Source organism: Podarcis cretensis, assembly GCF_951804945.1.
Source record: "Podarcis cretensis genome assembly, chromosome: 14".
Classification (NCBI taxonomy): Eukaryota; Metazoa; Chordata; class Lepidosauria; order Squamata; family Lacertidae; genus Podarcis; species Podarcis cretensis.
In genome coordinates, this window is record NC_137183.1 from 37,651,018 (window position 1) to 37,666,041 (window position 15,024).

Here is a 15,024-nt window from a genome sequence, read left to right on the forward strand (position 1 = left end):
GAGGAACATTTTGCTTTGCAACTTGTGAAGAGGTGGTTCTCAAATCCAGATTTCCAAAGCAGGGTGTTTCTGCAATTAACAAGTTGCAAGCTTTTCCTGCTCTCAAAGGAAGGAGCATTGTATTCCAAATCATGTGGAGCGAAATGGAAAGTGTTGTATCAGTTAGCACCAGAGCTTGTTCTTCTCTAGGTTTGATTCTTCATTGTGCTTTTTTCCTCCGCCTTGCAAGCTTCAGCTCCTGCTAGGCCGCAGTGTTCAAAAATTATTATTTTTTTTAAAAAGTGAATGACTTCTTTGGGGGTAGGAAGGGGATCAATTGTGGGAGTTTGTTGCACATTTTAGAACAACTTCATCTGAAATCAGTAGCTTGGTATAAGAATGCTGTTATGCATACAGTGCCAAAGCTTTTTGACTGCACACCAAGAAGTGTGAAGCTCCTGTAGTTTGCAATGGCTTCAGTTCTGGCACCATAGGGCAGCATGTTCGGGCATCTGCCACAGACCCACATATTCCTGCAGGGGTCCCTCTGACAAGAGCCCCCTGGACCAGCTGCAGTAAAGGATGCACATTCACTGAGGGGGCACAAAGAGGAGGTCTTTCCCCAGGGCCCTCCAAACCCCGGGACTGATGCTGCTTGGCTTGTTGCTTCTTTTCATCTGAATAGATGCTTGCGGCCTCCTCTTGAGATGTAAGTTGCTCAGCAAAACAGTAGGAACTGAGCCAAGTCATTTACTGTCTTTCCAGGTGTTTGTAAATTTAACCTTGTTTCTACCAGCTCACACCTCTGTGTGTCTATGTTTGTGTTTGTGTGTGTGTGTGTGTGTATTTAAATTAAACCTCTCCTTTGTGGTTTTCACTATTAACCTTATCTCCGATTTAAATCTTGTGGCTTCCAGAAGTTTATTTCAGTGGAGGGGGAGGTATAACCACCTGCCTCTCTCAAACATATTTTAAATCCTTACTGCAAATTTTTTTTAGCTGTCACAGTATGAAAAATGGCTGCCACAGATCACTACATGTGTAAATGTTGGCACAGATCACGTGCAACTACGTTGGCTTGGGGAGAGTTCCAAGGGTCACACAGAATAGCCTGGAGAGCTATATTTGGCTCCTGGGTCTGACGCTCCCATCCAGTATCCTATATAGTGTGGATGGGATCTGGCTCTCCTGATAATGACCTTTGCAAAAGCTTCTAGCAAGACAGATGAGCATCAGTTGGGACACTCTATTGCAGGTATTCCCAAACTGAAGTTCACAGACCACCAGTGGCCTGCAAGCTTCATTTAGATGGCTCATGGCGTGTTGTCTATGGATTTGTGGTTGAAGATGCGAAAAGGCACATACACCACATTAAATATCCATATCGATTTGTAATGGTATTTTTCTTGATGCTTTTTTAATTGGAAAAAAATACCAACTGAGCACACGCACACCCTTTTCCTCAACCCAAAGGCACAGTTCAGATGTAAAGTCCATGCACAAGCACTGAAGTGGGGAGAGACTGAAAGTTGTTAAAATCCATAAGAAGGAAAATGTGGATCCAACCATATGTTAGGGAATGCTGCAGTTTGTCCTGTAGGGTCTTTGTTTGTGTGCTGGATTCAAATTAAAAGAAATAAAAGAAGCAGTAATAATACAATTAAAAATCATGCACAGTGCATTACAATTTCTGTGACAGGCAGAAAAATCATGAAGTGGTCTTCTAAGACTCTCAGCAAGTCTTCGAGTGATTTGTGGGGTGAAGTGGCAGTTTGTTGGAAAGAGGCAGCAAATCATTATCTCCTTGAAATGGCATTAACTAGCCCACGCCTTTCTTTTACAAAACACCACCTGCCTCCAAAATTGGCTACTCGAGAGCATCCGTCTTCTTCTCTTTCAACTTCTGGAAGCCACAGGTGGAATCGAGGGGCTCTGCCTGAATGTTCTCCTTTTTTACAAGAATGACACACTTGTGATTTTTCTAGCACCAACCCACTTGCGGCGAAACTGCACAGCATTATCACTGACGAGGCGTTTGAGTTTTACTGTACCCAGTGCCACAAACAAATCAACCGCCTCGAGGACCTGTCTGCTCGCCTAAATGATCTTGAAATGAATAGGTAACTCGTTTGGGGCATGAGACACTCTTCTTTTTAAAGTTGCATGATTTATATGTTCTTGGGAAAGTAGGACTCGCATGGTTTGCTAAGCATGGGTGCTCACTTTTTCCCTTCCTTTCTTTTTAACAAATCACATCTGCAGTACATTCAGAGGAAGGGCCCTGAACTGTTGTTGTCTATTGGTGAAGGCTGAAACATGATTCAGGAAGTCTCCAGTTCAAATCTAGCCTCTGCCAATCTGCCTACCAGGCAGCTTTAAGTGATATTTGGCCCTGTTATTGAAACCATTTGATATTTGGGGCGCTTACACTGCAGGATGGGCCTGTTTCCTTTGAGGTTTGTCAAATTGGTTGGTTGGTTTATTTCACAAGATTTATTTTATACACCACTCGATTGTAATATAATTAAACCCCAGAGCTTATTTACAAAAATAACAAATTTTAAACGGCTAAGTGTGATGATGGAGCAGCTTGTCTGCCAAAGTGTATTATTCAGTTGTGGTTTTCCCCACCCTCACCCACATCCTCTTAGTAATATCAAGTCTACCATTTTCTTGCATAAGATAGGAACATAGGGTTGTGGCCCCCCATGTCATACTCAAGAGTGGACCCACTGCAATAGATCCAAGTTAGTTTTGTCCATTAATTTCAGTGGATCGACTCTTAAGTAGAGCTTGGCATTGAAGACTAAGCCATAGGAAGTTGCCTTATACTGAGTCAGGCTGTTGACTCCTTTATGTCAGTTCTGGTCTGGGTCTGTCCAGGATTTCAGGCAGGGGTCCCTCCCAGCCCTATCAGGAGATGCCAGAGATTGAACCCAGGACCTTCTGCATGCAAAACAGGTTCCCTGTCACTGAGCCACAGCCCTTCCCCATCACCCTCTTCACTGCCTGTGTGTATATCTTCAGGGAGGAAGGCTGTTTCTCAATAGCAGTCTTGATCACTGGCTGCTGATAATGCACATCAGTGTCTGTGCAACTTGCACTCAGTTGACTGCCCTTAAAAAAAATGTTGGGAGATGGAGGTGTTTGTTAGCACTGCATGTGAAAGCACCCTATCTCTATCCCTTCAAAACCAGGAAGAACACTGCCAGTGAGAATCCTCCTTTTTGCATTTTCTCTGCTCTGCAATTAATCTCCTTTGCATGAACTAATCTGTGTGTCTGAAGCAAATGTGGCGTTTCTGGATTCCTCCTTGGTGCCTTTGTGTTCTACTCTGGCCTAAGGAGAACGGGGCGTGGGGAATGGCAGCAGCTAGCGAAAGAGGTGGGGGCTTCAAGCAAGATGAGGCAATGGTGGTTTTAGAAAGCAGGTTGAGAATTGTAGATGAATATGTTGGACAGGCTTGGTAAATGGAGACCCTAGCGATCGCTGCAAGCCATGAGGCAGCTCTCACCAATCTAGCCCCCTCCACCTGCTTTGGTTAGCAGCTCTCATCAGCCTCAGTCAGCACAGATGTTGGCAAATGTTGGGATAAGCCATGGCAGAAGGCATGGAGTTGGGTATGGCAGATGGGAGGAGGAGATGAGGCAAATAAGAGAGGAACATGAGAGGTCTTGCAGCTCTACTCAATAAGTAAGCTTAATTGAGTACGTGTGCAGGTTTGTAGTCTTGTCAATTGATCTACTGCATTTACTCGAATCTAATGTGCCATTGAATCTAATGCACACCCTAATGTTCACGATGTAATTTGGCCAAAAAAGGTGCACTTTACATTTGAGTTAATGCAGTATTTAGCTCAGTATTGTCCACACAATGACTGGCAGTAGTTTTCCAGGCAGGGCTCTTCCCCAGTCCTTATTTGGAGATGCTGGGGGTTGAACCTGTGACCTTCTGCATGCAAAGCAGGTGTCCTGCCACTCAGATACAGCCCCTTCCAGCCTGAAGGAAATGATTGCATTAGATTGGTGTGCCGAGATCAAAGGCTTATGACAACATTGCAAACATTGTGAATGGAGATGTCATGTATTCCGAGAACCCCCCTTACTTACTACTTCATAGATTTCCCGCAATTATATTATGCTGAATGTCCAACACCCCAACCCGGTCTGGTGGATGTTCACAAGGGGAATTCACACGATCGGAAGGCATGGAGGTGGGGAAGAGACGGTGTGACAGTGGAGGCTGGTATATCAGGGCAAGTGGAGCACTGCCCCTCTAACCTCAGCCTACCTTCAGCCAGCCCCCACCTGCCCACTCTGACACATTGCCAGTCCAAGGAATGGCACAGCCAATCAGCTTCCTTCTCCTTAGGCTCCAGGTTGCCCCTTGTAGCACTCAGCAGGGAGGAGGAGGGCGACAAAAGTTGGCTTTGATTCTAGTCCTGGCTGTGCCTGTCATTGGCTCTGGCTCCACCTACTGTTGGTCCCTCCCCCTGTCTTCCGTCTTACCAGTTCAAGTGGGCACCAGCCACCTCTGAACATGGCAAGGGCATCTTGGTGCCATGTGCTGCTGTCAACAGGGACCTGCAGCCACTGCTGGCTGCATGTGCCTGTATGACATGCCTACTGCTAAAGTGGTATGTTCAAATCCATGTTGCCGTTTTTACACACAGATGCCTCCCCTTTCTCTCCACTGGAACTTAGGTTGTAAATGCCAATAAGAGGCTGACCTTTGTTTGCATGTTTCTCTGTACAGCACTGCATGCATTAAGGGTGCTATATATAGAATCTCAGCATTGAAAAGGACCTCCAATACCTTTTAGTGACTCTCTGTTGATGCAAGAAGCCCACTCCTACAGCTTCTCTGATAGGCGGCTACCCAGCTTAAAAACCTATCGCAATGGTCAATCCATTCCTCTCTGTGTGTTTGCATATATTATGTTCTGCTCTTAAGGACCAGCCCTACCATTAGGCAAAGTGAAGCAGTTGCCTCAGGTGGTGGATGCTGGTAGGTGGGTGGCGGCAGCAGCAGCACCTTCAGCCATTCCTGCTGAGCCTCCTGGGCATTCTCCTCTGGTGGAGGTCAGAGCTATGTGTGCTAGAGACTTGTTATGCACCCCCTAAACTAGCCTGCTGCCTTCATGTGTGGTGGAGGACACAATCCCTTTCCCAGTGTTGAAGCAAGATTAAAGTCCCAGTCCAGGCCATACTTGCACCAAACATTTAAAGCACTATGCTGCCACCTTAACAGTCATGGTTTATCCCAAAGCATTCTGGGAATTGTCATTTGTTATGGGTTCTAAGAGTTGTTAGGAGACCCCCTCTTCCTCTCACAGAGCTACAGTTCCCCAAGTGCTTTAACAATCAATTCACCAATGAACTCTGAGAGAAGCGCTGGCTGTTAATGTGGCACCATAGTGCTTTAAATGTATGGTGCAGATGTGACCCCGGTCAGATTCTGCTCTTGGAATTGTGGGAGATGGGGGACAGATGCCCTCTTGTCCTTTGCCTCAGTGGATAAAAATATTTTGGGCAAGCTGTTGCTCCTAAGTGTTATATATCTTAACAGTTAAAACGTATCCCCTGAAACAGATATACACACCTCTAGAGGTCAGAAAAGGTGATGCCACGATTTGGGCTAGAAACCTTTTTCCTAGGGGTGACCTTTAAGAGTTCTCTCAGCCCCACTACTTACTGGGTTTGGGTTCTCCTCTCTCTGCTTCTTGTCGTGTTTCCAGTCATCCGTCCGGCCCCTTCTCCTCTTTCTCTGACAGAAGCTCCTGCTTAGAAAGATGGCCAAGGCACGTCCAGCCTTGGTTCGTAGTGGGGCTTTTTCAGGTATGTGTATTTGGCTTCACCTCTGTGTGCCACAGACCTTTTCTGTGGTGCGCCTGTTTGAGGTACGTTGCTTGGCACTCCCTGCACCTTGCTATCGGGGGTTCAGATGCCCGCTTGGCTGACAGGTGGGTTTAAATCCAGCAGAAGCCGAAAGTCCCACCACACTCAAGTTCTATTCTTAGCCTCGGGATCTGTTTTCAGGACTGGCCAGTGAACGGACGCAGGGGGAAGAGGAGCGATGGACGCTCCTGCAGGCACCACAGAGGGCCCGTTTTGTTCCGTTCCGATGTTGCATCGCTGCTAAAAATGTGTGCAGAAAAGATGTTGCCTCTGGCTGGGTTTAGATTTGGGGCGGGATGGGGTGCATGGCCTGGGTGTGCTGTGTTGTGCATTTGTGCCGTGAATTGTAAAGGATATGCCCCTGCCGCTCTGTCTTCGCTTGCTTCCTGTTTCGCTTGTTGCTCTTGGGTGTCAGTTTTCCTGACTTAGTTTTCCTGTTGTTCATTCCACAGTCCAAATAAGAGGCTCTCAAGCAAGAAGGTAGCCAGGTACGCTCTGATGTTCCTTTTACTCTCCCTGCACTTGCTCTCAAAGCCCACGCGACGGCTTCCTTGCATGGGTCCCCCCCCCGGTGTGGTGGGGGGGTCACTCTTTCTCCTTCCACCTTCTCTTTCCAGTGACTGCATGAGGGCAGTTTCTTTCCTTGTTTTTTAAAAGGTACATCTCCTGAGCAGTTACATCTTTCGGCGTTGCATGCTAGAAGTGCATGTGGGTGGTCTTTGTTTGGTATGTTTTCTCCTTGCCCCAGAGGGAATGGATGAAGTACTCCTGGAGGCTCTATTTATATTTTGCTTGGATTTGAGGAGTCTTGCAGTTTGGGGGTTGCCATTTCTTTACTAGTCTGCGGGTGGCTGGTGGAGAAGGGGGACACAGCGAGCCTGCATTCCACACTGGATACAGAGGAGGGGGCTTCTCTCCTCCCTGTAGCCTGTTTGGTTTCTATGCTGGGTGCACAAGAGGGCCGGATTGCTTGACCTGTCCTCCATCCACCCTACTCACCAACTGACATGCTGCTCCTTGTTACCAGTCTAGCACTTAAATTTGGAAGGCTACCTTGTCTCAGGGGTAAAAGCTGTAAGGCTTCTGCCCAGCGTACCTTGGGAGACTGCTTTTTCCACGTGGGGCTCTCCTGTTAAAGCATCTCAGACATCCACCAGGACCCACTTTGTCTTCATGATTATTCTCTACACATTGGTTGCAATAAGAACAAAGTGTGAGAAAGGGCATTCTTAGGGCTTCTTCCTCCTCTCATTCGCTCTCTTCCCCCAACCCAGCATTATGGAATAGCATCCTGCTGCTGATTTGCCAAAATTCAACCAGAGCATGTGGATACCCATCTGTTGGTCCGCCCTTCAGGACTCACGATTAAACTATGAAAGTTGCACAAGGGGTGGGTGTTCTTCACTGGATTAGGTGTTGCTTTCGCTGCAATTTTGGGTCTGGGAAAAGGGGTTAGCTTTAATCAGAGTAACCCACTGAAATTAATGGACATGATGAACTTAGTTCCTTTATTTTCAATAGGTCTACTCTGACTAAAACTTAGGTGGATACATCTAAGCAACTAAAACACCAGCAGCTGCCTCCCCCAGTGTAGGTGACACACACACACACACACACACACACACACACACACACAGTCCTCCATCTGTTTTTAAATTCTATTCTATTTATTACATTTATACCCAACCTGAGCCTCTGAAGTGAAGAGAAAGAGGAGCATTTAAAAACTACTTGGGAGGGGCTCCTCACACACCCCTGCCCCAGGTAACACCCATGAGAGCTGCCTATGAGACTGGAGCTTTTACTTCACTTTCCTCGTTTATTGGGGGGCAGGATGCAGCTCACCAACCCTCTCATGCTAGCTGGCCAGTGGGACCAGTTTCTTTCTGACATGCACACTGGTTGGGACAATATTGATTGCCCAGTCACCGCTGTGTCCTCCTCCTGCCACCACAGCCAGAGGTAACTAACATGGCATCCTCCAAATAAATGCTGCTGGGCCCCAACTTCCATCAGCCCCACCTAACATGGACTAGTGGTTAGGGATGATGGGAGCTGTAGCCCAGCAACCTCTGGGTTAGGTTGGCTATCCCTGCCATATGGCCTGGCTCAAATTTAATGGGCCATCAGGGAGGAGGCTGTGCTTGCCCTCTTGCAGGGCTTTTGGGGTGGCATTTCTTTACCAAAGCTGATGGTATTTCTGGCTCTGCCTTGTCTGCAAGAGACAGGTTTTGCTGCTGTGTAGGGAGATCTGGAATGAGGTCCACAGCTTCCAAGCTGCCTGTATATTTTTCATGCTTTGCTTTGGTTGATCAGCAGTGTAACTTTTATTAACCACCTGTAACCTATCATTAACCACTTCTTATTAACCACCCTTCAAACACCACAATGCGTTCACAGTCTCTCAGTGCATGAATTTCTGTGTTAAGGCTTTGCATGGCAGGTGGGGAAGGCAGAGGACACCCAAAGCCTGCCTCCCCCTTGTCCTTTGGGTGGAATATTGAACACTCTTTAAGTGATAAAGTGCATTGCTAGTTAACAGCTGATTAATGTCTGACCTGGGTGTCGTGTCATAAAATGATGGCCTTTGGACCACAACAGAGACACACAGGGAGAAGTGTTAAAATGGAAGCAGCTTCCATGGGTGGGGTGGGGGGCATAGAATCGTAGCATTGTAGAGTTGGAAGGGACCATGAGTGTCATCTAGTCCAACCCCCTGCAATGCTGGAGCCTCAACATGATGGGAGGGCTTGTTTTACCAATTTGCTCTCTGCCTCCCAGCCTGCCTCTTAGGGAACATAGAAAGCTGCCTTATGCTTTCCACCTAGCTCAGTATGGTCTACACTGACTGGCAGTGGCTCCCCAGGGTTTTAGGCAGAGAGATTTCCTGCCCCTACCTGAAAATGTGGGGATTCAACCTGGAAACTTCTGAATGCAAGGCAGGTGCTGTGCTCCTGAGCTACAGCTCTTCCCGCGAAGTAGATTAGACTGAAATACAGCCGCTTGCCCAAGGCTGTCTAATAGGCTTTAGAGTGGGTGAGGATTTGAATGTCGGATTCCCAGATGCAAACAGGCCACTCCAGCAATTTATCCTGGGACGTCCAGCCTGCGAAGTATATATGCTGCAGCGTTGAGCCACGGTTCTTCCTCTTTCATGTTCTTTATTGCTCTTGAGAACGTGTTTTATCTCGCTGCCATGAAGATCAGAAAGAAATTAAGTGGGAGAAAGTCAGATCTTAATCATCCCATATTCCAAAGAGCAAAGGGGAAAAGGTGTGTAAGTGTGGGTACCTGGTAATACGCTATTGTTCTCTGCCACCCCACAAAGGTGTCAGACAACCTTGCTCAGCTTAGAGGACTATTGAGGGATGCTGTGGGTGGGCTGGCAGTAGCCCGTGAAACAGAAGTGTTTGGGGTTTTTTAATTGAGAAATCCAACTCTGGTAGTCAGACAGGGCTTCTGAACTGCACTTGATGATGGAATCCCCTGCAGGAAGGGAAAGGAGCAAGGTGGAAATGTTAACCCATGCACAACTGTGCTAGTTCGGTGTTCTCCTCTGTGATGATGGTCCTTCTAATTGTCTTCTTGCTTTGGATCGGCCTGGTCTGTCTTCGTTACAGACACCTTCACCAGACAGGAACCCTCCCGCTAGATGTCATGGAGGAACCCTTCCGGAACAACACCGAATGCCTGGAAGAGGACATCACTGATAAGGTGGGTGTGTTTTACAGCTGGAAAGCATTACTGTTAGAGTGTGTGGAAGCAAATGCTTTCTTCTCTGTCTGTCTGTCTCTCTGTTAAAGATCTGGGTATGTGTCTCCTGATCACAGACCAGTGACTCATACAGAGAGGCAGCAGACACCCTCCTCCCATAAGGGTGTAATGCTGCTCTAGTACTGCTCCAGACAATTGCGGGCTCCCAACCCCCACCTGCCCCAGCCTGCATGGCCACTGGGATGCTTTACTTTTTATGTGTTTAGAAAAATTTCTAACCCATCCTTTATTAAAGGCCACAGGTTCCCTGTTCATGATTACAAGAAGGCCACCCCCCACTTTCCCAGCTGTTGCTGCTGCTGCTGTGGAGCACTGGCTTAGGATATGTGAGCATCCAGCATCTTAAGGGTTTTGAAACAGCAGCCCTGAGCATTGACTCAGATGGATTACCAAGAAGGAGCATTCTATTTTTAAATCTCTCCCAAAAGGTGACGCTTTGGGTATTACAGACTAAGGAGCCAAGGATGATAATATGACGTTAAGCAAAGGACCATGAAGTGCGGAGGAAACAAAGTGTACAACTGGCTAGAGCTGCTTGCTCTTGAATTGGACCAAAACCTCTGCCCCCAGACTGGCTTTCATGTCCTATGGGTGAAGCAGGAAGGGCAGGCCTTTTAATGCTTGACTCTCACTGCTCCTTTTGCAGGTGATCTTCCTAGAGAAAAGAGTGACAGAGCTGGAAAAGGACACGGCGGCAAATGGGGAGCAGCACAGCCGCTTAAAGCAGGAAAACCTACAACTGGTGCACAGGTAAAAATCGGGTGGGTGGGAGATTGGCTTGCATGACAGGTGTCAGCTTTGAGACAAGCCTGTCTGTGTGTTCAGAAATGGCATGTGACACAGTTGTGTGGAATGACAGGGCTTCAGACATGACACAGCCCTATCAATTGGTAGTAGAATTTACAACCTCTCTATGTCTCCACAGAGCGAACGCCCTGGAGGAGCAGCTGAAAGAGCAGGAGCTGAAATCGGATGAGGTCCTCATGGATGAAATCCGGAAACAGCGGGATCTGCTGAGCAAGATGGAGCGGGAGAAGAGCATTGAGATCGAGAACCTCCAAGCCCGGTACGGTTGGCAAATGGATGGAGACTCTGCTTAGGCACATCCTTACTCTGGGTCATCCAGTTACATTCACTGGTGGAAGATTCAGCAAGTAAAAAAGGAAGCCCTTATTCGTACAACTTACAGTTAACACATGTTGGTGGTGGTGGGGCTACATTCCCCTTTGGAGAGCTTTCCAGGGGTTCACATGCCAGGGGTGATTTGGACCAGAGCTAAAGGTGGGCGGAGCAACCGATGTAAATTTTAGGCTTTGTACAGTTATTTACACTCACACACGTCTCTCTTCTCCATCCAGGCAAGCGAGAAGCAAGATCAGGGTTCAAGGGCACATGAGGCCAGCCAAGGCCAGCAAGGGGTGTGGCCTGGGGAGAGTCACAAGGGCCAGGCAGAGAGGCCTCCTGCTTGCAGGGATGGCAGTACATTTCCAAGCTTATGCTTGTTTCTGTAAACTGCAGGATACAACAGCTGGATGATGAGAATGGAGAACTTCGGTCCTGCGTCCCTTGCCTGAGAGCCAGTATTGAGAGGCTAGAGGAGGTGAGGTGCCTCTGCCGGGCAGAGATTTCTGTAATATGCCTCTGTGTGTCTTAAAAATAAAAGGGGTGGTGTGCTTTCCTCTGGAGCAGAACTTCTCAGCAGTAAAGAAAAATGCATATGGCTCTATGTTTCAGTGACACAACATTATCCCACCCTTACTCAGCATCCTTGCCTTCAGAGCAAGCTGTGCTCAGTTTGCTCTTGCCAGAGGGGCTTCACACCTGCTTTAGGCCATGCACTTAGGCAAATCTCTGATTATTTGTCTCCCCCTGAGGTCAAATACCAGCCTTTCCATGAATGCCAGCCTAGGCTGCCTTGTAACTTCAAACCTGTCACTTTCAGACTCCAATCCCTATGTTCACTTCCCTTGTAGTAAACCCCACTGAATATAGCAGGGATTTCTTTGGAGTAAATATGCATAGAAATGTATGATGTATCTCCTGTGATTTGCTATAGTGGTTATCCTAAGATGATACTGCATCAATTTCTCTTATATGATCAAGTGGAAGGCTAGGCTCGGTTGGAGGGGTTGTGATTAGATTTTGGCTTAATTTTTTCTGGAAGCAGGGGGTGGTTCACCTGTAATCCAAGATACAAAACATAGTGCAAGTGAGTGAGACTTTTATTTTGAGATGCAGGCTACAAGTGTTCAGCTCCTTCAGATAAGAGGAAAGGAAAGGAAAGGAAAGGGGAGAAGGGAATTTTGTAGCAGGTAACAGGTGATTTTCAAGTAGAGCTTGTATCCAAGCACAGGGTGAGTCTTTTAAAAGAGGCCCCGTGGAAAATGTGTACTCTGTATCCACGGGGCCTCTTTTAAAGAACTCATCCTGTATATACTGTAACTGGGAAATTAACACTGTATATGAATTCAGTGATTTTATACAAAATGGGCGATATGTGAGATTTTGCACAGATGGATTTCCCTTGGTATCAAAACCAGACATTCTGACACCTTGTTTCAAATGTTAGCTAATAGTATGTACCTTCAGTTTTTGTCCTTTTAACTTGAGAGTAATGGAGAGTTTCTGGATGATACATTTTTTAAAAAGAAAGGTTCCTTGTCTAAAAATCTACACTTTTGTTTGTTCCTTGATTTTCAATCCAAGAGGCTATTTTTCTCCTGCTTTTTGGAAGCTTAATTTGGCTATTTTTGCTGCATTGTTGAATACCTAGGGTATTGAGTTGCAACCTTTGTTAGGCTTCTAGTTACTAATTGTTACTGGTAGCAAATACCGTATTTTTCGCCCTATAGGACACACTTTTCCCCCTCCAAAAATGAAGGGGAAATGTGTGTGCGTCCTATGGGGCGAATCCAGGCTTCAGGAAGCTATCCGCAAGCCTTGGGAGCCCGCGGGAGTTCCCGCCAGTCTCTCAAGGCTTCCGGAGAGCTGCCTGCATCCCAAAGCCCAGGGCGCGCTGCTCAGCTTCGGGCAGATATCCACAAGCCTGGGGAGACTGGCGCGACTTCCCGCCGGGCTCCCTAGGGTTGCGGATAGCAGTCTATTCTGGGGTCGGGGGAAGCTTCCCCCGCCCCAGCCCCGCGCCTGGGGAGGAAATAATTTCCCCCCCTTTATTCCCCCCCCCCAAAAAAAACTAGGTGCGCCCTATGGGCCGAAAAATACGGTTATTCCATCATGTAAAGCATCTTTGGTCAACATTTTAGAGAATGCTGAAAAAGACAAGCTGATAGTTGTGGTAAGAACTCATCCCAGCAACTTCTTTGCCGCTTGCTAGATATTTAATGATGGTTGGATAGTGTTTTCGAGGTTACCAGCATGAGTCTGACCAAGCTGCGGGGGGCAGTGGAGGACAGGAGTGCCTGGCGTTCTCTGGTCCATGGGGTCACGAAGAGTCGGACACGACTAAACGACTAAACAACAACAACAACAACAGATATTTAATAGAAGAAGAAGGAGGAGGAGGAGAAGAAGAAGAAGAAGAAGAACCGTATTTTTCGTTCTATAAGACGCACCAGACCATAAGACGCACCTAGTTTTTGGAGGAGGAAAACAAGAAAAAAAATATTCTGAATCCCAGAAGCCAGAACAGCAAGAGGGATTGCTGCGCAGTGAAAGCTTCTGGGATAGCTGCGCAGCTTGCATTCGCTCCATAAGACGCACACACATTTCCCCTTACTGTTTAGGAGGGAAAAAGTGAGTCTTATAGAGCAAAAAATACGGTAGTTCTTTTTTTATTGCTTTTTTGCAACATGCATTGTCACTTTATTCCACTTAATAAGACACCAGTTTCTATAATTCTTTAATGAGGGTTATGAAGACCAAGAGTGTACAACAATCTTGTAAAGTAGGCCAGTGTTACCTTCATGTTACAGATCCGGGTGGGGTGACAGGAAGATATGCCTACGGCCCCCTATTACATTCATGTTTGGCCAAGGGCTCTCCCACTTTTGCTGACTCTATGAGGAGAGAGTTTCAAGCAGTATCCATAATAATAAAACCCAATCAATCGCACGTGTTACCTTGTCTGGATCACTTATGCATTTCTAACCCCTTTGCCTTGCTTAAAGCAGGTTTCTTATGTTCCTTGCTTGTTGCCATTCTGCCCTCTAGTGTCCCTTTTCCAAGTGAAGGAAGGCATGGGGTCTTGCTGGACTTCAGAGGTGCTTGGAAGAGGCGAGAGTGTTGGGAGGGTCACAGTTTCATTTCCCTGGCTTTTTTTTCAGGAGAAGCAGAAGTTGCTAGACGAGATAGAAGACCTCACAATGCAGCTCAATGAGGAGCAGGAGAACAAGAGGAAGTTGGGAGACAAGCTGACCCACGAGAGGCACCAGTTCCAAAAGGACAAGGAATTGACCCAGGAGGTGAGCAGAGCCTGCTGGCTTCCAGAGGGGGACTGCACCATGGGGCACTCCCTGCTATCCTGCCTCATCCCCACCCCCAGATATCTCACTCTCTTCTGACTAGATTATTTGTATTATTTATTGTATTACTTGTATTATTTATTAAATTTGTATACCGTCCTTCATCCACAGATCTTGAGGCAGTTCACGACATAAAAATACAATATAAAAGCACAACATACATGATAAGAACAAGAACAAAGAAACAGAAACCCACCCCATCCCCTCCAGAGCAGGCTTTTTCCTTGTCTTTTTTCACTCTTATGTTTAGCAAAATGCATTGCTTAAACCAACCTTTGCCAGCCTGGTGTCCTCTAGATGTTTTGGGCTGCAACTCCCATCAGCATGTGTTGGCTGGGGCTGATAGGAGTCAAGAGGCACAGCAGCATAGTGAGGGCCACAGGTTCCCCATCCCTGCCGTAAAGTCTTGGCCCTTATCAGTCCTGCCCTTGGTTGCTGATCTCCAGTTTTTGGTGGAACTGGTTGTAGATCATAGGATTATGTTTAAGACTTCATTTCAGGGTGGGTGTAAGGTTATCAGAGTTTAAAGGCCTCCTGTCTGTCTGTCTGTCTCTCCTTTTTGAATAAATATTACATTGTTATCAGTACAGAAGCATTTGTGCCTTTTGCCTTGCACACCTAGTGCACCAGCCCATTTACCTCCTTGCAGTAAAGAGTCGCTTTGTATGTATGGGCTAGTGCTCTTGGGCGATAGTCCTCCACTAATCTAGTTGCCTCCCTTGCCTTGCAGTTGATTGAGGACCTCAGGAAACAGCTGGAGCACCTGCAGCTCTTCAAGCTGGAAGCAGAACAGCGAAGGGGCAGGAGCAGTAGCATAGGCCTCCAGGAATACAACAGCCGGACGCGGGAGACAGAACTGGAGCAAGAGATCAGGCGGCTCAAGCAGGTACTTG

At 47.0% G+C, this 15,024-nt stretch overlaps 1 protein-coding gene across 8 annotated transcripts in view; it reads left to right on the plus strand.

Moving 5' to 3' along the window:
* The window catches only part of RAB11FIP3 (RAB11 family interacting protein 3), an 89,675-nt gene that overhangs the window by 68,911 nt on the left and 5,740 nt on the right, over positions 1-15,024 (plus strand). For 4 of the 8 annotated variants that reach the window (XM_079952367.1, XM_079952360.1, XM_079952361.1 and 1 more), the window contains 8 exons: positions 1,965-2,099; positions 6,329-6,364; positions 9,497-9,590; positions 10,297-10,400; positions 10,576-10,716; positions 11,169-11,250; positions 13,934-14,071; positions 14,862-15,017. In XM_079952367.1, the coding sequence (XP_079808493.1) occupies positions 1,965-2,099; positions 6,329-6,364; positions 9,497-9,590; positions 10,297-10,400; positions 10,576-10,716; positions 11,169-11,250; positions 13,934-14,071; positions 14,862-15,017 (886 nt within the window). The remainder of the gene's footprint in view (positions 1-1,964; positions 2,100-6,328; positions 6,365-9,496; positions 9,591-10,296; positions 10,401-10,575; positions 10,717-11,168; positions 11,251-13,933; positions 14,072-14,861; positions 15,018-15,024) is intronic. The other 4 variants (XM_079952364.1, XM_079952365.1, XM_079952363.1 and 1 more) reach the window with 3 other exon arrangements.